This window comes from Littorina saxatilis, linkage group LG17 (assembly GCF_037325665.1).
Source record: "Littorina saxatilis isolate snail1 linkage group LG17, US_GU_Lsax_2.0, whole genome shotgun sequence".
NCBI lineage: Eukaryota > Metazoa > Mollusca > Gastropoda > Littorinimorpha > Littorinidae > Littorina > Littorina saxatilis.
This window is the reverse complement of record NC_090261.1, coordinates 17021804-17043085: the sequence shown is the minus strand read 5'-3', so window position 1 is coordinate 17043085 and position 21282 is coordinate 17021804. Positions and strand designations below refer to the sequence as shown.

General features: G+C 41.0%; 1 protein-coding gene and 1 long non-coding RNA gene across 4 annotated transcripts in view; one reads left to right on the top strand and one right to left on the bottom strand.

Annotated features, from left to right (window-relative positions):
- Window positions 1–21282, top strand: part of LOC138952902 (mitogen-activated protein kinase-binding protein 1-like) — a 154865-nt gene that overhangs the window by 51625 nt on the left and 81958 nt on the right. For all 3 annotated transcript variants that reach the window (XM_070324653.1, XM_070324651.1, XM_070324652.1), the window contains exons 4-14: window positions 40–132; window positions 7877–7993; window positions 8406–8501; window positions 8897–9079; window positions 9838–9998; window positions 10780–10855; window positions 11373–11486; window positions 11914–12060; window positions 13091–13157; window positions 13600–13714; window positions 15114–15205. In XM_070324653.1, the coding sequence (XP_070180754.1) occupies window positions 40–132; window positions 7877–7993; window positions 8406–8501; window positions 8897–9079; window positions 9838–9998; window positions 10780–10855; window positions 11373–11486; window positions 11914–12060; window positions 13091–13157; window positions 13600–13714; window positions 15114–15205 (1261 nt within the window). The remainder of the gene's footprint in view (window positions 1–39; window positions 133–7876; window positions 7994–8405; window positions 8502–8896; window positions 9080–9837; window positions 9999–10779; window positions 10856–11372; window positions 11487–11913; window positions 12061–13090; window positions 13158–13599; window positions 13715–15113; window positions 15206–21282) is intronic.
- LOC138952835 (uncharacterized) lies at window positions 17259–20990 on the bottom strand. Its single transcript, XR_011451436.1, has 3 exons — window positions 20102–20990; window positions 19219–19309; window positions 17259–18219 (listed from the first exon to the last, which is right to left on the bottom strand). It is a non-coding gene; the product is annotated as an uncharacterized lncRNA (long non-coding RNA).

The following is a 21282-nucleotide window of genomic DNA, read 5'->3' as shown; positions in this document are numbered from 1 at the left end:
TGAAGGTGGAATGAGTGTTGATGATGATGATGGTTGCAGTGCGGTCACCAGCCAGCAGTGCGGGTGTGGGACGTGGAGGAAAAGACACAGGTGGCCGAGTTCCACGGACACAAGTTCGGCATCAACTGTGTGGTCAGTATCTTTGTGTGTGTGTGTTTTCGTTGTTTTTTTGTTTGTTTGTTTTGTTTGTTTGTTTCGTTTTGGCGTGATCCGTTGACATGATTTTTTTGGGTGGTGCTTTCGATTGCGTTTACCTGTTTGAGGTTCCGTGAACTCAAGTTCATCTCAGTGGTAAGATTGTGATGTTGTACATTTGGGATATGATTTCGTGCCTGTGTCCGTCCGACTGTCTGTCTGTGTAATTGTCTGTCTGTGTATCTGTGATGCTGGCACTTTTTTGAAGACTGTACAGAGTTTAGTCCATCAGATTTGTAGGAAGAAATCATTTAATGTCTTTGTATGTCGACTAGATCGTCAGGCTGTCTCGAAGGATTTGGGAGGGGTTACGATGTTCAGTCACTAGGCGGAGTGTGAAGGTTAAACTTTGGAGGAATTAGAATTAACATGGCGTAGGTTGTACATGACGCATTATGTCAAGGGTCGCAAAGCAACTTGTCTCTTGAGCGGGAAGAAAAGACTTGTTTTTACATTTAGTCAAGTTTTGACTAAATGTTTTAACTTAGACGGGGAATCGAGACGAGGGTCGTGGTGTATGTATGTGTGTATGTGTGCGTGTGTGTGTAGATCGATTCCGAGAAAACTACTGGGCCGATCTTCATGAAACTTTACATGAACATTTTTTCGGATGATATCCCTGGACTATTTTTTCTTTTTTGGGATAAATGTATTTGATGGTGTCATATCCGGCTTTTTGTGATAGTTAAGGTGGCACTGTCACGCCCTCATTTTTTAACCAAATTGATTGAAATTACAGTTAAGCTATCTTCGACGAAGGCCGGACATTTCAGCTTGGAGGCTTAAAAATTAATTAATGAGTTGGGTCATTAAAAATCTAAAAATTGTAATAAAGATAATATTTTTAGATATCGATCCAAATATAATTTCATCTTATTCTTCATTATTTTCTGATGCCAAAAACATATAAATATGTTATATTCGGATTGAAAACAAGCTCTTAAAATTAAAAATATAAAAATTATGATTAAATTAAATTTACGAATATCGATTTGAAAATAATTTCATCTTATTCCTTGTCGTTTCCTGACTCCAAAAACATATAGATATGTTATGTTTGTTGACTAAATGTAGTAATTTTCCCTCACGCAACTTGTTATTTTATTGAGGTGACGCACAAAGCGTTCTCTTTCTGCGCATGAGGGATGCAATTGGATGGCTCTGTTAACCCGTCTTGTTAAGCACTTTGACTGTGGATACGGCGCTGGTGATCTTTTTCTGCAGTGGGACAACTAGTCGTCGTTAGAAGTTCAAAAGGCTACTGGCACATGATTTTGGGCTTAATTTTGAAAAGGCAGTTAGAAATGTAGGCTTAGAGTGAGGGCCCTAGTCGGGCAGCGTGAGAAGCTGTCGCCAAAACAACCCGACTGCTCTGTTGGGCTAATTGGATCTTTGGCTTAGCTTTCTTGTGATGTATGCAAAAGAAACAACAAACAAACTAACAAACAAACGAGGGGAACTTGGGGAGAATTGGGGGGGGGGGGGGGGGTTTAGTGGGTTTAGAGTAGCGATGGGGTTGGTTTTATGTGTGTTAAGACACCCCCCCCCCCCCCTTAAACCTCCCTTCCCTTTCTTTTTGACTGAATTTTTAACTGTGTGTGCTTTGCTTTTAATTAAGACATCCGAGCCCCTGGCGTGTTTTGTTTTGGTAGAGCAGGCAAATAAAATTTAAAAAAATCTGCCAGGGCAAAATTGATCTGATATCTCCTAACAAGCTGTGTGTGCTTCTGTTTTTTCCTGGCGCCCCCACACTCTCACCGAGTGTGCTTCTGGATAGTGCGTTTTTGCTAAGGTGTTGCAAACGTAGATCTGATAAAACGATCGCAAACACGCAATGTGGGGGGGGGGGGGGGGGGAAGCTAGCAAGCATGCAGGTACCGGGGAATGATGAAAAGCGAAATTGGCAGCAGAGCATGATGCGACAACAGTTGGGATGCATTCAACCACACAAGCAGGGGAACTTTTTTTCGGAGGAGTTATAAATTCCTTCACTGTAACAAGAAATATATTTTTCTCCTGGGATTCAAGCTTCCTAGCTAGGCAATTCCCTCCCACTTTTTTCTTCTTTGCTAGCAAAGCTGCCTAGTCATTTCCCACAAAGCATATACAGGCACGACAGTAGTAGACGAAACACTACAATGTTATAACAATGTTATAGTGTTTCGTTTGTCTTTTGGTTATATACACCGCCACTGGGATTTTTTATGCTTGAGATAATACAGTTAATTTGAAAATGTCGCTCTCGAGACAGCTGAGAAAGCTGTCGCTGGAGTATGCCGTTCTCTTACTTTCCCATACTTTTTTGTGTGATTTATTGTACAGTAAACTCTGACTTTATCGTTCCTGCTGTCCTGCATTGTATGTGCAAAAATGCATGATTTTTCCTCAATTATGCCCCCTCCCTAAAAAAAAATATATATATTAAAAAAATAAATGATCAGGTAACTTGAGAGGCCTTGGCAAAAAGCTGTGCACACCTTGCCCCAATAGACTTGACCCACAAGTCAGCAGCGAATGTGATAAACGGGTTATCTCCCCTGAAAAGCGAAGCAAGCTTCGAAGATGGCGACAATGGAAAAGAGAAGAACTGTGAGCGAACTGCGAAAGGTGTGTGTGGGTGTGTGTGTGTGATGTGTGTCAGTGTGTGTGTATATGCGCGTGCTGTGTGTGATGTGTGTCAGTGTGTGTGTATGCGCGTGCTGTGAGTGTGTGTGGCTGTGCTTGCGTGAGCTTGTGTGTGTGTGTGTGTGTGAGAGAGAGAGAGAGCGATAGTGAGAGTAGGGTATGGTTGTTGGTGAAAGTTGAGTTGGACGCTGGGGTTGGGCGGGTGTGTGTGTCAGAGAGGGTTGTGTGTGTGTGGGGGGGGGGTGGACTGCGTGTGTGTGTTTATTTGTGTGTGTGAGGGTTGTGTGTGTGTGTGTGGGGGGGTTGACTGCGTGTGTGGGTTTATTTGTGTGTGTGAGGGTTGTGTGTGTGTGTGTGTGTGTGTGGGACTGCGTGTGTGTGTTTATTTGTGTGTGGTGTGTGTGTGCCTTTCGCCTTGTATTAAGGAAATTAAACTGCGTTTGCGTATTATGTGTGTGTTTGCAAGCGTGCGTGTATGTTAGGCATATCTCAGTAGGTGTGTGTATGTGCGCGTACGTGCAATGTGTGTGCGTGCGCGCGTGTGTTTGTGTATGTATGTATGTATGTGTGTGTGTGTGTGTGTGTGTGTGTGTGAGAGAGAGCGATAGTGAGAGTAGGGTATGGTTGTTGGTGAAAGTTGAGTTGGACGCTGGGGTTGGGCGGGTGTGTGTGTCAGAGAGGGTTGTGTGTGTGTGTGGGGGGGGGGGGGTGGACTGCGTGTGTGTGTTTATTTGTGTGTGTGAGGGTTGTGTGTGTGTGTGGGGGGTTTGACTGCGTGTGTGGGTTTATTTGTGTGTGTGAGGGTTGTGTGTGTGTGTGTGTGTGGGACTGCGTGTGTGTGTTTATTTGTGTGTGGTGTGTGTGTGCCTTTCGCCTTGTATTGAGGAAATTAAACAGCGTTTGCGTATTATGTGTGTGTTTGCAAGCGTGCGTGTATGTTAGGCATATCTCAGTAGGTGTGTGTATGTGCGCGTACGTCAGTGCAATGTGTGTGCGTGCGCGCGTGTGTTTCAGTGTATGTATGTATGTGTGTGTGTGTGTGTGTGTGTGTGTGAGAGATAAACAAACTATCAAGAACAAAACAAAACTGAACAAACGAAATGTTTTCCCCCCAACTCTGATTATTGCTTGTTTTGGAGACGACTGTGATTTTGACTTTTTGAGTAAGCCTACACGAACACACAAGCTCAATACAGCCGGCAACAAGTTCGCCGGTCGGGGCAGTGAAATACTATTTCAAATAGATCTATTTCACTAAGAATGTCAATGGATATAGGGCAACATACTTGTTTTTTAAATCAGTGATTGATTAGATCGTCATATTTTTGTGACACTGAGACCAAACCATCAAAAAATTAGCAATAGGCCTTGAATCAAAGTCGTGCGAGATCTGACCTTGCTGCAAATGTACGTGTACGACTTGATTGTGTTGACGTTCAACTGGTAAGCTGGGCGATTGCAGGCTTTTATCCAGCGAAGGCAGCGATCTAGATGGTACAGATGCTTTCCCGGTTTCACAAATGGGATGAATTTCACGCCAACACAGCGTTCAGGATACCTATCATCCGTTTTACATTGTCCCCAAGCACAGCGTTTGTTAGCAGCATTTGTGTGTGTTTGCTTCCTAAAACAAGGGAAGTAACTCCCAGAGTCTCGATATGTGGATATGGTTAATTCCCCTCATACCTACAGCTATCCATTTCAGCAGACGCTATGCGCCGTCGCGCTGCGTGTCAACAGATGCACACTTTTGCAGAGACTACACATACACTCGTTCTTTGAACATTGAACACTAACCCCTCTGAGCGCGGAGCCTCCGTACCATTCCCTGCTTCAATCTGTTTCAAGCCTCCAACCGCCGGTGTGCTTATGGAGCAACTCAAGGTGTTTGGAGAGGCTTTGATAGTCGGCATTCCCAGACATAAACTTTTCCCTCGTTGAATTACGCTGGGATTTGGGAACAGACGGTGATGCTAGTAGTCAGCACGTGGTCAGAGAGAGATGGAGATAGAGAGGGGGAAGGGAGGGTGCACATTTGCCCTAAGTGGTGTTCGGTGGGAGGTCCGTTGGCAAAGAAATGCTCCAGTGGTGTCAGTCGGAGTGTGTGTGGAGGGGGGAGGGGGTACATACATTAAAAATAACACGGATACAGATGATTTCATTATCGTCCATGTACACAGAGACATGTAAGCAACCGAACGCGCGAATTCTCACTCATTCACACACACACATACACGAGGGCGCGCGAGCACACCGTCGCACGCGCGCACGTGCGCCCTCCCCCCCCCCCCCACCACACACACGTACACATATATACTTACACACACAGCTAAGATGTCTGCGGTTTTGGCTGTAATAAAGTGTTCATTACAAGATTGCGTGCTTAATGCTGTCGGCGAATATGTGCACAGGTGAATGACAGAGCTGCCAGTTTGAGGTTTCAGGTAGTTCATCCGCTCGAACAGTTCCTGTACCGGTCGTCTTTCTGTTCGTTTGTGTTGGCTGTGTGGTCTTCTTCTTGTAGCCTGCGAAAAACAAGTCTGATTGCAATGCTTGCTTCTCTCTCTCTTTCTCTCTCTCTCTTTAGGTGCCTTAAACATATATCAGTATGTATTAAAGTTCAGTCCGTCAGTCTCAGAAATCTGATTATATGAGAAGATGAAACAAACTGTTGTTTCATGTAAGCAAGCAAGTAATCAAGCAGAAGAAAAAGAAGCAAGAAGGCAACGATTGATTAATGTGGCAACAAATGTGACTTGACTCAGTGCCAAGGGCAAGTCACAACTGTCGCTTTGGACAAAACCTGCGCGTTTTGGACAAATTTGACAACCGCAAGACCAGGGCAAGCAACTGAGTCAGTCAGTGCAGGGCAGAATAAGAAAACATTTCTATTTTGGGAAACTTTTCACCTCGATTCTCCCCAGTTTCAATAAGCGTATTCCCCCCTCTCCTGAATTTCAGTCAAAACAGATGCAGTGTTATCAATCACTGTGAGAGAGTGGGGAAGGTGTGAGGTGAAGGGGAGGGTGTTGGTGGGGGTGGGGGGGGGGTGGGTTGGGGTGCAGGGGGGGGGGGGGGGGGAAGGAGAGGGTTAGAGAAACTGCTGCATACTTCGTGATTGACATTCTTACATGCTTAGTGTAGTACTGACAACCGCGAAACTCAAGTGACAACAGACTTTGTTTGTCTTCCTACATTACCACTCTTTGATTGTACTATTACTGCTCTGTTTGTCTGTGTGTGTGTGTGTGTGTGTGTGTGTCTCTCTCTCTCTCTCTCTCTCTCTCCTCTCTCTCTCTCTCTCTCTCTCTCTCTCTCTCTATTTCTCTCTGGGTGTCTGCCTGGTTTCTTTTTGCCAAGCCACATGCCATTCCATCACCTTAGCTTTTGTCTTTTTTTTCACTGTACATCCTACCTTTCGGTTTACCTTGTGTTTTGCATTTTGTCCTCACCACATTCCGCATTTTACTACCTTCCTATTACATGGTCTGCCTCAACCTGATCGGTTTTCGGCCCGCCATCAAAAGCTCATCATGATTAATCATGGTTAGAAGCCTGTGTGTCATTAGAGAGTTGGAGAAAACACCCGGCAACAGGGGAGAAAACTCCTCAGGTCAAGGTGAGAAGTTCGGCAGGTGAAGCTGTCAAATTTACGGCCAGTTCCTTTACATCTTTATTGCAACAGGCACCTGACTCAATATGGATGTGGAAAAGTGTGGGGGGAGGGAAAGTGTGGGTAGGGGGGAAAGTGTGGGGGGATGACTTAGCAGCAAAGACTTGTTTATGATGAAGTACTGTCACACTGTGTACCAAACAAAAATTGGCCTAAAGTAAATGATTGCTCGACATGCGCCTGTGATAGGTCCTTTACCTCTTTACTACCACAGGCACCCAACTCAATTTTCATTGAGAAGAGAGAGAGGCTTCATAAGGGTGGGATGGATTTGGCGGTGAGTTAGGAATCCTTCATGATAAAGAACTGTCACACTGTGTGGATTAGCTCACTTGTCATAGCTGGTATGTTGAACCAGGACGTCAATCAATCAATCAATCGATCAATATGAGGCTTATATCGCGCGTATTCCGTGGGTACAGTTCTAAGCGCAGGGATTTTTAAAAAATGTTTTAATGCAATTTATATCGTGCACATATTCAAGGCGCAGGGATTTATTTATCATCGGTTAGGCTCAGTTCATTAGTGCGACCCTGTAGTTGTGGGGATTAAAGTTGGTGGATTATCTGGTCACTTCAGGCATGTTTGGGGTCAATTTACATGTCTTGACCAGCCCAGGCAGACTGCAAGTTGAGATCAGGGCAATCTATTTATAGTGAGTGATACTGGCGCATTACTGTTGTGCATTTTATTATGGTACATGCATTTGGCATATGAAGCATGGTTATAAAGTGAAAGTCAGTATGAGATTTTTGTGGTCATAGCTGAAGTAAGCTTCAAGTCACACAGACCAAAAACTTGTTAAAAGTGGAATTGAATAATTTGAAAAGAGCTAACACAACAATCAAATTTGAGAAAGCAGAGAAAAGAGCAAGACAATCAGATCATTTGAATGATTGTAGAAAATGTCTCTTCCACCATGAAAAGAGGTTTTTACTGTTCCGCCAGTGTGTGTTTCTGCCCCACCCTCCACCCTCCACCCCATCCCCAACAACCTACCACCACTACTTAACCTTCTTTTCCTACTGCTATTCTTTTTAGTTCCAAAATATGCCTTCAAACTTTGGTTGTGGCATCACAGTAGAAACATGCTTTTGGTTATTTTATTAGAAGCACACTGCACAGGAAAAGTAATCGTATGAACCACCTCTTCCTATCACAGCCTGAACGCCTTCGTGGATGAATCAGTAGCAGAACTTATCCCAGTCCAGGTCTAAAACCCTCTTTTGATATGTGTACATGAGCTACCGTCAGAGTTTGAGGTTAAAAATGTGCAGAGTCTCAAACCTGTATTGCTTATTGAGATGCTTTATTTTTTAATTCATGAAAACAATGACAGTATGCACCCCGTATTAACATTGAAAGCTGTTTGTTGTGTTGCAGGCCTTTTCTCCGCAGCAAAAGTACCTTGTGTCCGTAGGGTCACAACATGACATGATGGTCAACGTGTGGAACTGGAGGACTGGCAACAAGGTCTCCTCCAACAAAGTCTCCAGCAAGGTCAGCTTTATAATTATCATAATAAAAATGTTCACTTATTACTCGCCCCATTCTCACCAGAGCTCACAGCCATTTACAAAACAAAACAAAGCGAAACAATATACGCAATTTGTATTTTGACCAAAAAAAACCATTTTACACAGACAGTCAGAGGTCCTTCGAGACCGCTCCAGCAGGGGGTGGAGAGGGGGCTGAAATCAATGTTTTGCCATGGATTCTGTGCTGTCCAGTTCAGAGCAGAAAAATCATAAGAAAAGTATACTGTTTTCCGAAGCTGTGCTTAACTGCAAGATTTCTGGGAGAATGTATCACTATCAGTGATTTTTAACATTGTGTAATTTATATAGACTTAATAGGATTTTTTTTAAATTTTTTTTTTATAGAATTGTCTTTCTTCATTGTGTATTTCCAGGTCAGCAAAGTTGCTTTTCTATCGGATGGGTCATCTTTCGTTACCGTGGGCAACAGACATGTCAAGTTCTGGTATTTGGACATTAGTAAATCAAAGGTCAGTGAAGAGCAACTTTAGGATTTTGAATAACTTCAAAGCCCCAGCTGAAGTAGGTTTTTTGGGGGTCAAAATTAATCAGCTCAATTTCAATACTTTTTGTAGAGTGAAGGACTGGTTAAGATGCTTCCTCTTGTGTTATAAAGTTGTACATTTTATGTTTGAAGGTGCTCTCTCTTGTTTTATAAAGTTGCACATTTTATGTTTGAAGGTGCTCTCTCTTGTGTTATAAAGTTGCACATACCATGTTTGTAGAAGCTCTCTCTTGTTATAAAGTTTTTGCACATTTCCTGTTTGAAGGTGCTCTCTCTTTTCTTGTAAAATTTGTTTAACGTCTCATGTTTTGAGGTGTGGAACTCTTGTTTTATCAAGTTCCATACTTCATATTTGAACAGATCAACCAGACAGTACCACTGTCAGGAAGGTCAGGTATCCTAGGCGATCAGAAGAACAACTTTTTTTGTGACGTGGTGTGTGGCCGGGGGCCTGCGACAGGCAGCATCTTTGTCATCACACAGTCTGGGCTACTGTGTGAGTTCAACGAGAAGAGACTCCTTGACAAGTGGGTGGAACTCAGGGTGAGTTGCTTTTGGGTCCTGTAGCTTTGTTCAGTCCATAGTTGACTGATTGTAGTCACTAAGACAAAGAAAGGAAGAAATGGACAGAAAGAACAAAAACCCAAACCAACGAAACCCAAACCAACGAAACATAATTGAATGTAGTACCTTTCATTTAGAAATGCCTGTCTTCTTCTTCTTCTTGGCGTTCGCAGAGGTTACACAATCAGTCCAGCACTGGTGATAAATGTTGTCGTTTTCTCCAACTCCTGTCGACTGCCATATAGTTTGGTCTGCAAGGGAGTTGGTGACGGCCACACTTCTTTTCGTTCCTCATCTAGTAAGGGACATCGCTGTAAGATGTGTTCCGCAGAAATGCCTGTGAACTGTACAGAACAAATGCAAAGAACATCAGTTGTTTTCAATTATAATATTTACAGGTCTGTAAAAAATCTGGTCTGTAAAAAGTATCTATCCCAAGGTTTTCAGCATGTCAGATAGGTTTTGTTTTTCTTTCTTGTTAGTGTTGTAAATTTGTGTGACCACATGATTTATCTACCTTGTGAAGATTTATCTACCTTGCAACTGGGAAGTTGCTTTTTCTTCCGTAGATATCAATGTGACTTTGCTGGAAACCTACATTTTTCGTGTGTTGACTGGCTTCAAAGTTTCAAATCATCTCAGGTTCAGTTTGTGGTTTCTAGTTTTTGCATATTCTTCTGCTTGTTTTTGTTGTTCCTTGGACTCATCTGATTTTTTGCTCCATGGTCATTTCCCAGACAAAGAGCGCCAACTGCATCACAGCGGGAGAGGACCACATCTATGTGGGTTGTGCGGAGGGAGTTGTGCGTGTGTTCAGCTCTACCTCTCTTCATTTCATCACCTCTCTACCACATCCTCATCATCTTGGTGTGGATGTCGCCACGGCAACTTCCTCAAGGTGTGCTCTATAAAGCAGTTGGATTCATGTACACTTGTCCATTCAAAACACCAATATCCCCATTATGATATTTTTTAATTTTAGAAATTATACACTTATCCATTAAAAACATGAACACCCCCATTAGAATTGATTTTATGTTTTAGAAATGATGAAGAGAAAACCTACAACACTGGGTTAGTTACTGTCTGTGTTCATTGTAACTGTATATGATTTTGATAGCTGGGCTGAGGTGCACGAAGCCAAACTGGGTGCCACCCTAATGGGTAAGTACTCAGCTGCCAGGTCGGATTGTTGCAATTGAGATTAGTTGTGATTTGAATCAATCGGACCCCGTTGCTTGTTCCCACCCAGTTTGGCTTCGTTCACCTCAGCCCTGCTGTTTTCTTTTTTTGCAGTCTGAGAAAAGTTTGACGTGAAATTGATCATTTTGTTTTGGATTTCTAATGGAGAAGAGTATATTTCTTTGCTCTTTCTTCCATATACCACTTCCTCATGTTACCTTCATGGTTTTTTTGTTTTTTTTTACTAATGAGCAGTGGTGTCAATGATTCCGAAGGCCAAAGATTTAAAATGTGAAGCTAAAAGTTGGAATGATTACGCTTCAGTGTGTAATAAGTAATAAGCTCCAACTATGAAAGTTGTATTGCCAGCTCAGATCTTTAAAAGAAATGTGTTTGCAAGAGGCTGTGTTTGTGAAAGATTCAGTGCTGACAACGCTCTTTCATTGATGGTCTTATGTGTGCGCATTATTTAAACTCGGTTGCTATTCTTTGGACAGTGACCTGATCTGCACACAGACTGACGCCACGTACCCAGATGTGATGGCCATTACATTGGACGATGACCACAAGAAGGTAATGCCGTGTCATTTTGGTTGTAGTCACCTGTGTCTTCTTCTGCATTCGTGGGCTGAAATTCCCACGTACACTTGTGTTTCTTTGTAGGAGTGGGTTTTTACGCGTGTGACCATTTTTACCCCGCCATTTAGGCAGCCATACTCCACTATCCGGGGAGGTCACATGTTTGAATGGTGCATTTCCACTTCAATGTTTTCATGCTCTTGAAGTAAGGGAGACAAATTCTACTGCCCTGTATGACAAAATCACAACTATTGTGTTGTCTGTTACAAAACGTAGGGAATTCTAATTCTTACAGTTGTCATAGATGTTTATGTAGCTATTTTGAGCCCTTCCTTTGTGTAGCTAAGTGGGCAGTACATGCATTATCCACCTGGTTCTTTGTTTCTTTAGGCTTACGGCATGTCAAGAAGAGTGATTGATTGTAAGGGTCAGCCTTTAGCATGAGGGAGCAAAACTGTTAACGTGTAAACATGGCTTGTTAAATCATCCAGCTTTATGTGTTATTTTTCAGGTTGCATGTATCTACAACGACCACAGTCTGTACGTGTGGGATGTCCTCAACGTGCGCAGAGTGGGAAAGGCGTGGTCCTTTCTCTTCCACAGTGGATGCGTTTGGGCGTTAGAGGTCAGATTTTTCTTTTTCTAGTTGTTGATCATTTCATTTTGACATGGTTTTCTGTTTATGTGTGTTTTTAGTCAAACTCGGCAAAAGCCTGTTGACATTTTCTGTTCTCAGATTCCAAAGTAACAACATCAGAGAGTGTTTTTATCTCTATAGTTATTTCAGAATGGATAAGCACAAGGGTCAAAGTGTGGTTGGTTTTTTATTTTTTATTGTTTTTTTAAACGTTTGGAGTCATATCTTTGGTATAAGATCTAATGAATGAAGAGAGGACATGTCTAATAGTAATTCAGTGGAACCCCCCTTTTTAGGACCCCTTTTCAGAGTTTCCGTGCATAACTTCTTTACATTTTCACCCATTTTATGACTCCCTCCTTTTTAACAGAAAAAGAGAGTAAAAATGTCAAGAAAAACTGGATTTGTATGACAGATCTATCCCCGACTGGAGAACAAGCAGACAGGCGTGCTGCCAGCAGGGTCCTTCCTGACAGGATCCAGTGATGACACGATTCGTGTCTGGAACCTGGACCCTCAGATGACTGAGACCCCAGGATACAAGCACAATATCTACAGCAGTGTAAGTACTCATTTCTTGGTCTGTGTCTGTCTTTGTGTGTATGTCTGTCTTTGTGTGTGTGTGTCTGTGTGTGTCTGTGTGTGTCTGTGCTGAATGGAAGAAACATACGTAGGTTTGCCTTTGTTCACACTTAATTTTTGCTGGGAAACGGATAAGAAGTTAATAATACTTGTAGTAGTATTTTTGAGTCACTTGAGAAAAAGTGACTATGTAATCGGTCAGTGTTAGTCTGTCCGTCCGGCCGTCCGGCCGGCCGTCCGTAGACACCACCTTAACGTTGGACTTTTCTCGGAAACTATCAAAGCGATCGGGCTCATATTTTGTTTAGTCGTGACCTCCAATGACCTCTACACTTTAACGATGGTTTCGTTGACCTTTGACCTTTTTCAAGGTCACAGGTCAGCGTCAAAGGAAAAATTAGACATTTTATATCTTTGACAAAGTTCATCGGATGTGATTGAAACTTTGTAGGATTATTCTTTACATCAAAGTATTTACATCTGTAGCCTTTTACGAACGTTATCAGAAAAACAAGGGAGATAACTAGCCTTTTCTGTTCGGCAACACACAACTTAACGTTGGGCTTTTCTCGGAAACTATAAAAGTGACCGGGCTCAAATTTTATGTGAACGTGACTCATTGTGTTGTGAATAGCAATTTCTTCCTGTCCATCTGATGCCTCATATAATATTCAGAACTGCGAAAGTGACTCGATCGAGCGTTTGCTCTTCTTGTTTCAAGTGACTTTAGAATTTTTGTTTATGTATTTAGTTTTTCTGATAGTCTCTTAAAGTTCTTTGATAAGTGCTTGAGATCTTTGGAAGATTGTAGTCTGATATTGTTCAAATACTTCAAGTATCATGTATTATGAATCGTCGCGATATAACCTTCGTGGTTGAAAACGACGTTAAACACCAGATAAAGAAAGAAATGTATTATGAATTACATATTGTGTCAGTTACTGGTGCCCTTTGGAAGGTAGCATTATGCTTCATCTAATGGAGTTTCTTTATCTTTGTTGTTGTTATAGGAGCTGTTGAAGGTGGTGTATACAGAGCCTTCTCGCACATATCTCTGTGACGTCAACTACAACCCTGGTTAGTGTCACTTTTTACAGCTTCTGTCAACCCCTTTGTAGATTTGGAGGATGCTTTTCCATTTCTTGATCAGCGAAATGTAACTGTTAGATTGACGTAGACTCTTTCCAGCTTTAAAGTTGAACAGTTCATTTGATTTTTCTTCTCTCTCTCTCCACCCTCTCTCCTCTCTCTCTCTCTCTCTCTCTCTCTCTCTCTCTCTCTCTTTCTCTCTCTCTCTCTATTTCTCTCTCTCTCTCTGTCATCTGCACGTATGCTTATCTGTTTCTGTCTTTCTCTCTCTTTCTCATTTGCACGCATGCACACACAGACACACATACATACATACATGCACACACTCAAACACTTACAAACACACACACACGCAAGCATGCACACATGCCTACTCATTGAAGTTTTGTCGATTTGGTCTGTGTTTGATTGTGGTTTGTTGTTGTAACAGCTGGTGCTACAGACAAGACGGACACAAACTGGGATGGAAAGAATGGCGTGAGGTCAATACGAGTCAGTCCTGACGGCGAACACCTTGCCTCTGGGGATAGGCAGGGAAACGTCAGGTCAGTCTTCCCCAGGAACAGCGCTAATGGGAAATTTACTGTATTTTGGGTAAACTCTGAAATTACCAGAAATAAAATTGGCAACTGGTCATGCCTACCGATATTTTGTTGGACAGATGTTTTGTGTTTAATTTGTATTCACTATTGTAATCAGTTATTTTGACTAGTTTGCACAGTAGAGTGACAGTGTTTTATTAGAGTCAGGATTTGTACTTGTAAAATGGTAAGCGCAATCTGTGCTTCTCTATTCAACACTGCACACCTATACATGTATACTTTTTACATTTAGTAAAGTTTTGACTAAATGTTTTAACGTGGAGGGGGGAATCGAGACGAGGGTGTGGTGTGTGTGTGTGTGTATAGCGATTCAGAGAAAACTACTGGACCGATCTTCATGAAACTTGACATGAGAGATCCTGAGTATGGTATCTCCAGACGTTTTTTTCATTTTTTGATAAATGTCTTTGATGACGTCATATCCGGCTTTTCGTGAAAGTTGAGGCGGCACTGTCACGCTCTCATTTTTCAACCAAATTGGTTGAAATTTTGGTCAAGTAATCTTCGACGAAGCCCGGACTTTGGTATTGCATTTCAGCTTGAAGGCTTAAAAATTAATTAATGAGTTTGCTCATTAAAGTTGTCATTATAAACGATTTTTCGCAAACAGATTTAAAATTGATTGCATCGTATTCTTCATCACATTCTGAATCTAAAAATATATACATATGTCATGTTTACTCTTAATGTGATCACAATTAACGAAAATAGATTAATTAATCTTACGATTAAAATTTAAGAAATCGATCCAAAAATGATTTCATCTTATTCTTTATCATTTCCTGATTCCAAAAACATATAGATATGATAGGTTGTACTCAAAACAAGCTCAGAAAGTTAACAAGAATACAGAAAAGCGCGCTTTCCTGCTTAGCACAATACGCTACCGCGCTAATCTGGCGTGTCAATATCACTACGTTTTGCATGTGGGAGGTGAGCGATTTCCTTCACGCGGGGATTGACGAAAATTGTCTTGGTGAAAAAATACAGTGCGTTCAGTTTCATCCCGTGAGTTGGACAGCTTGACTAAATGTAGTAATTTCGCCTTACGCGACTTGTTTTTCATTGCCTCCCTTTGTGTGCTTTGTCATTTGCTCTTATTTCACTAATGCGTCACATTGATGACTCTTTCTCTCTTCCTTTCTTTCTATTATTTCTCTAAACTATTGGATAGTAAAAAATCTGCTTGTAATGGTAATACATTTACCATTTCATTTTTTTTCCAGGGGAAGTTCTGAAGAAGTTACGTCTTCTGAATGAACCAAAATCTGCATTAATTTTGGTTGGTGCTTTTCTTTGTACATGTAAATGATACTTATTCTTGTGCTGGTCATTGTTGCAGAATATATGACCTACACCAAATGTCAGAGATCCGTTCTATCGAGGCTCATGAGTCGGATGTTGTCTGCCTGGAGTACTCTTTCTCAAAAGCAGGTCAGTTCTTGGTTTAATTTTAGCTTGTTTTTGTGTGTGTCTAGGGTAGGATATTTTGAGTCAAAATTGGGAAACACAATATCTTTAGGTTTATACCTATTCTAACACAATATCTTTAGGTTTATACCTATTCTAACACAATATCTTTAGGTGTATACCTATTCTAACACAATATCTTTAGGTTTATACCTATTCTAACACAATATCTTTAGGTGTATACCTATTCTAACACAATATCTTTAGGTTTATACCTATTCTAACACAATATCTTTTGGTTTATACCTCTTCTAACACAATATCTTTAGGTGTATACCTATTCTAACACAATATCTTTAGGTTTATACCTATTCTAACACAATATCTTTTGGTTTATACCTATTCTAACACAATATCTAGGTTTATACCTATTCTAACACAATATCTTTAGGTTTATACCTATTCTAACATAATATCTTTAGGTTTATACCTATTCTAACACAATATCTTTAGGTGTATACCTATTCTAACACAATATCTTTAGGTTTATACCTATTCTAACACAATATCTTTAGGTTTATACAGGGATTGCGTTTACGCACGATTTTTGCGTATTTGACGCATTTTAAAAGTCGCTGACGCGTTTTTTTCGCCGCGCCGCGTAAGCCATATGCAAAAATATTGTAACTTTTTCTTGTCTTCACGCAGCGCTTTTGCTCTGACTTAATAATCACCTGATCCTGAAACTGACTATAGGGCTCGAGAAGTGACGACACACATGAAATCTGCGCGTCAAAACTAAAGTCCGTTTCTTTTTGCATCGAAGTATCGCAAACGAACGTAACGAGGGTATTACCAGATAATGTCTTGTCGGATAATGAAACAGACATTAGCTGCTCTCCCATCTCGCGCTTCCAAAAGGCGGAAAGTGTGTCTAGTCGTATTAGAGCGGGAAACAAACTCGCAAGGCCCGAAGGTTGGAGACAGCAGGGGTGTTATTCGACAGGCGTGCGCGGAGTTCGACAGGAAAACTCGCCGTATTTAGGTAAGGAGTGTCTTTAAGTCTTTCGTGCGTGTTTTGTATGTGTCTGTACGTGTTTTCGTAGTACGCAAAAATATTGGTCCGTGACGCGTTTTTTTCGTTTCGTTGCGTATGACTTACGCGTTTTTTAAAAAGCTAGCGCGATCAAAGAAACTACAATGGGAAGAAGGATAACTTCCTCATTGGGCATGCTTAGAAATGAGAATGGCTAAATATGAGTTATTCCCCTTTGCTGCATGCTGACCATGCTGTCTCCTGCTTTGTTATGACTAGTACAGTCGATCTTTCTCATGTTGTGACTTGCTTTATTTTCACATTTTCGGTATTTAAAACAGCAAACACACACACACACACACACACACACACACACACACACACACATACACTGAAGAAGTTTCCATTCTGATTCGGTTATTTTATTTGGTGCTATATGTTTGCTTCACATTGTTTCTTCTTTTACATTGCTTGAGGTATCCCAATTCGCTAAACACATCCATAATGCATGCATGGCTCATTCGAAAGAGGGCAACTGAACAACTGATGCCCAATAGCAATAAATACTGAACAACTGAACAATAAATAGCAATAAATGATGACAGTGCCAAGTTTTTAAGTACAAAGTGAAATCATGTGACTGGACAAAGGCACAATTACAAAATACAAATAAAAAAATCGTGGCCCATTTTAAATTAAGTTCTGACTTCTCAGCTCATGGGGAAGCATAAGGTGACCCTAGAAACCGAAATTAGGAGACCTCCCGCCCCCAGGGCAGACTACAACAACAACAAAAAAGGGGGGGTGGGGGGCTAATTTGTGAATAAGTATAAAAGGAATCAAAAACTGTATACATGTATTTAGTTAATACCCCAAAAATTGTATAGTATATACAATGTCAGACCCTAAAGAAAGTTTGTTAGTCATTGCTTAGGCAAAACAAAGCAAAATAGTCTGTTTACGGTATTCCGGCCAACCCTAGACCTTTTTTTTGGCATTTGGAGAAAAAGAAAAAGAAAAAAAATCAATTTTGTTCCTGTTTTTTTGGAAATAATTTAAAAAGATGGTTATAAAAAAAAAATTAAGAAAAACCGACCTACCGACCCTCTTTTTGTGTGCCTATGTTACTGTAAACAGACCAAAAGGTACATCAAAAACAACACACCAGGGATGCTACTCTCCCCTTAAAAATAGCCATGAGTCATAGGTGTGACGTTTGAATCTTTTAGCTAAATAAAACCATAGGCAATTGATCGGAAATATCAGGAAAAATCTTACAAGTTTATTATTTGTTTGCTTGGACCAATCCTCTTGCCGAAGTGTTTTACAGTAAAAATTGATTTTACGTCAAAAATATCACAGGAATATCGAATGTTGAGGTAAGGCTGGGATAGCCAAGTTCAAGAATAACGGAAGGTGACTGTTGAATCTTTTTGAAAATGTATAAAAATATAGATGGTAGGCAATTCAAAATTAAAAAAAGGACTCTCGGAGCATGGACTTTTGAGTCAAAAATTAAAGAAGGCTCTATGAGCCGAAGTACATGTTTTGTCTATTGTCTTTTTTTTATTTTGAATTCCCTACGATCTATATTTTGATACAATTTTGGACCCTCTTTGTACGGAGAGAGTTGGCAATTGTTAATCACATTCTCTCATCTCATCGACTCTCCTTCGGCTCCTTGGTAACATGCGTTCCGTCTCTGCCAGGATTGGACACAGCAGCAGATAACCGGTAAATATGTAACAGGCATAAATGGCAAAATAGCTCGCCTCGCCTGATAATATATGAGACAACTGTTCTATTACAAAGTCTTTCTTGGGAGGCTTGGCTAATTTACTCGCTCGTTTTACACGGGGTTCCATCGTTTTCTTTTCTAATCGGAAAACCTTGCTCCTCAGTTTGTTGACCTTCTGCCGAAGTTCCGCTTCACGAGGGGATGGGGAGGATGACGACTTTGATGCTTTACATCCTATGTCCTCCAGGATCGCCTGAATGTCATCTAAAAAAGAAAACACACACACACAAAACACACATAAAATAACATAACCATAACAAGTTACAACCTGGAAGAAATTAAAACATGTGTAATTCAATCACAAAATGAAAATAAACAATAGCGTAGGAAGGCAGGCCAGAAATGAAGTGTATTAGCAACTATGGATACGATGTGGAACAATGATGGAATTGACCTTGTTTAGTACTGAATGGGTGAGGCCATTAGAACTGTACCCACGGAATACGCGCTATATAAGCTTTATATTGATTGATTGATTGATTAGGACAACAGTACCAGGTAAACTCCTCACACACCATGCCTCTTTCTTTCTTTCTTTATTTGGTGTTTAACGTCGATTTCAACCACGAAGCTTATATCGCAAAGGGGGGGGGGGGGGGGGGGGGGGGAGATGGGAATAGAGCCACTTAATTGTTTCTTGTTACACCATGCCTCTAACAGGATATGTTTCCCATCTTTACGTGTGGGAACTACAGGTACAATTTCATCCATCCATGCATCCGCCCTATACAGCTTCTTCTTCTGCGTTCGTGGGCTGAAACTCCCACGTGCACTCATTTATTTGCACAAGTGGAATTTTATGTGTATGACTGTTTTTACCCCGCCATTTAGGCAGCCATACGCCGCTTTCGGAGGAAGCATGCGGGGTATTTTTGTGTTTCCAAAACCCACCGAACTCTGACATGGATTACAGGATCTTTTTCGTGCGTACTTGGTCTTGTGCTTGCGTGTACACATGAAGGGGGATAAGTCACTAGCAGGTCTGCACATAAGTTGACCTGGGAGATCGGAAACATCTCCACACTTAACCCACCAGGCGGCCGCGACCGGGATTCGAACCCTCGACCTTCCGAGTTAATAGACCGACGTCTTACCACCCCGCCACAGCGCCCGTCACCCTATACAGCAATTATCAACTATGTAATGGATGGGTTTAAACATTTTTTGATGTCAGGGTGTTCTTCATGGTTAAAAATCTCTTACCTGGTTGAACAATTTGTGCATCAGGCGACAGGTCGGTGCTGGCTTCATTTGTAGCTACCCTTTGCGATGGTGGCTTCCTCCCACTAGCAACCTGCAAATGCACAGCTCTTTAACTGACAAACTCACAACCAACACCCAGTCACAATGAAACAATTCTCCCAATGTCATGGCATTGGTCTTAGGCCACACAAAAAAGTGTATGTTTCTCGTAAGGCAAAACAAAAAATAATCTGTTTACAGTATCCGGACCGACCCTATTTTTTTCCCACCGGCCCTAGACTTTTTTGGGGCATTAAAAAATGAAATTAAAATATTCAGATGGCTAAAATACAAAAATAAAAAGCCGACCTACCGACGCTATTTTTGGGGGGCATATGTTGCCTTAAACAGACTTTTTTTGTGGCCTAACATGACTAAAGGTGGAGATTCTTTTTCTAAACTTTTTTTTTTTTAAACCATCTTTTTAACTTATTTTGTTGAAAAACAGGAAAACAATTGATTTTCGATTACCCCTTTTATTTTTGAAAATGCAAAATAAAAGTCTAGGGTCGTCGGGAAAACATAGGTAGGGTCAGGTGACCAGAAACATACAACTTTTTTGTTGTTGACGCCGACCCTATACTTTTTTTGCTATTTGGGGCTGTTTTTTGGCAAAATAAGTTCATCATATCATCATAATCAAGACGTCGATCCAAAATAAGTAACTTTTTTTTGTTGGCCTTATCATTTTTTTGCGCTAAATGCAAACAGGCATTATTTGATGGGAACAATGCTGGTTTTTTTCAATTCTTACATCAGCCTCAAACTTGTCATTACTCAACCTGCATTTAATAGTGTGCTTCATTGGTTTGCAAAAACCTAAAACCAATAAATAAATTATAACCTTCGGTGGTGGATTGGGCACTGCAAACAATGTCGGGACAGCATTCCACACAAGTGATCCTCTCTGCAGGATTGTTTTACTGGTTGGCCTCAAAGTGATCAGTACAAAGCTTGAGACCTTGAACATCAGCTGGCTGCAGCTTTTCAAAGTCCTCTCGCCTTGTGAATTGCATCCATATTCTGCACCTAGTTTGACAATAAAAACAACAATAACTAAGACAAAAAAAGCTAAATCAGATCTTCAGTCTAAATCTAACGCTCTGCCTGAACGCAAAACGGATGAGTGATGTACCTTTGTACTGTAGTTTTCCCGTAAGCAAGGTTTGATAAAGGAATCGGCAAATATGCCCACGGGTAGGTCTAGTTTGTCATCAAGTGTAAACTGTTGTTTTGTACTGACTGCTGACTCACACTCACAGTCGTAAGTACAGTGTACACATGCACACACAGGTACACACGCAGACTGTGACACACGCGTACATAGTACAGCTAGTACAGAAATCTCAGGATGAACCGATCCATGCTATGTTTGTAATATTTCATTTGCATATTAGTTCTATAAATACTATAGTATCATAGCAGACAAAAATGCCCAGAGACAGTTGGCTTATCTGAGTGAGTTGACTCGAGCATTCTCATTCACATTCTGAAGAAGGTAAACCTGAGGAAATAATCACTGCACAACCCACCTTTTTTCTTCTTTAGGGAACTTGTGGAAAGTTTTCCCGAAGCAGCTCTGTTTGTAACGGGCGTTCTTGCAACAAAAAGCCGAGCACAATTTACCACCACCTCGCACGCGATCAGTACCTACGCGATCCGCCATTTTGTTTTCGCCGTCAGCATGTGACTAGGGACGATAACCCACAAACACTTTTTCGCATTTTCTTCGCAAGTTCCACGTCTTCCTTATGTACAGTGTTTGGCGCGATCCCTGTTTATACCTATTCTAACACAATATCACAATATCTTTAGGTTTATACCTATTCTAACACAATATCTTTAGGTTTATACCTATTCTAACACAATATCTTCAGGTTTATAGCTATCAATATCTTTAGGTTTATACCTATTCTAACACAATATCTTTTGGTTTATACCTATTCTAACACAATATCTTTAGGTTTATACCTATTCTAACACAATATCTTTAGGTTTATACCTATTCTAACACAATATCTTTAG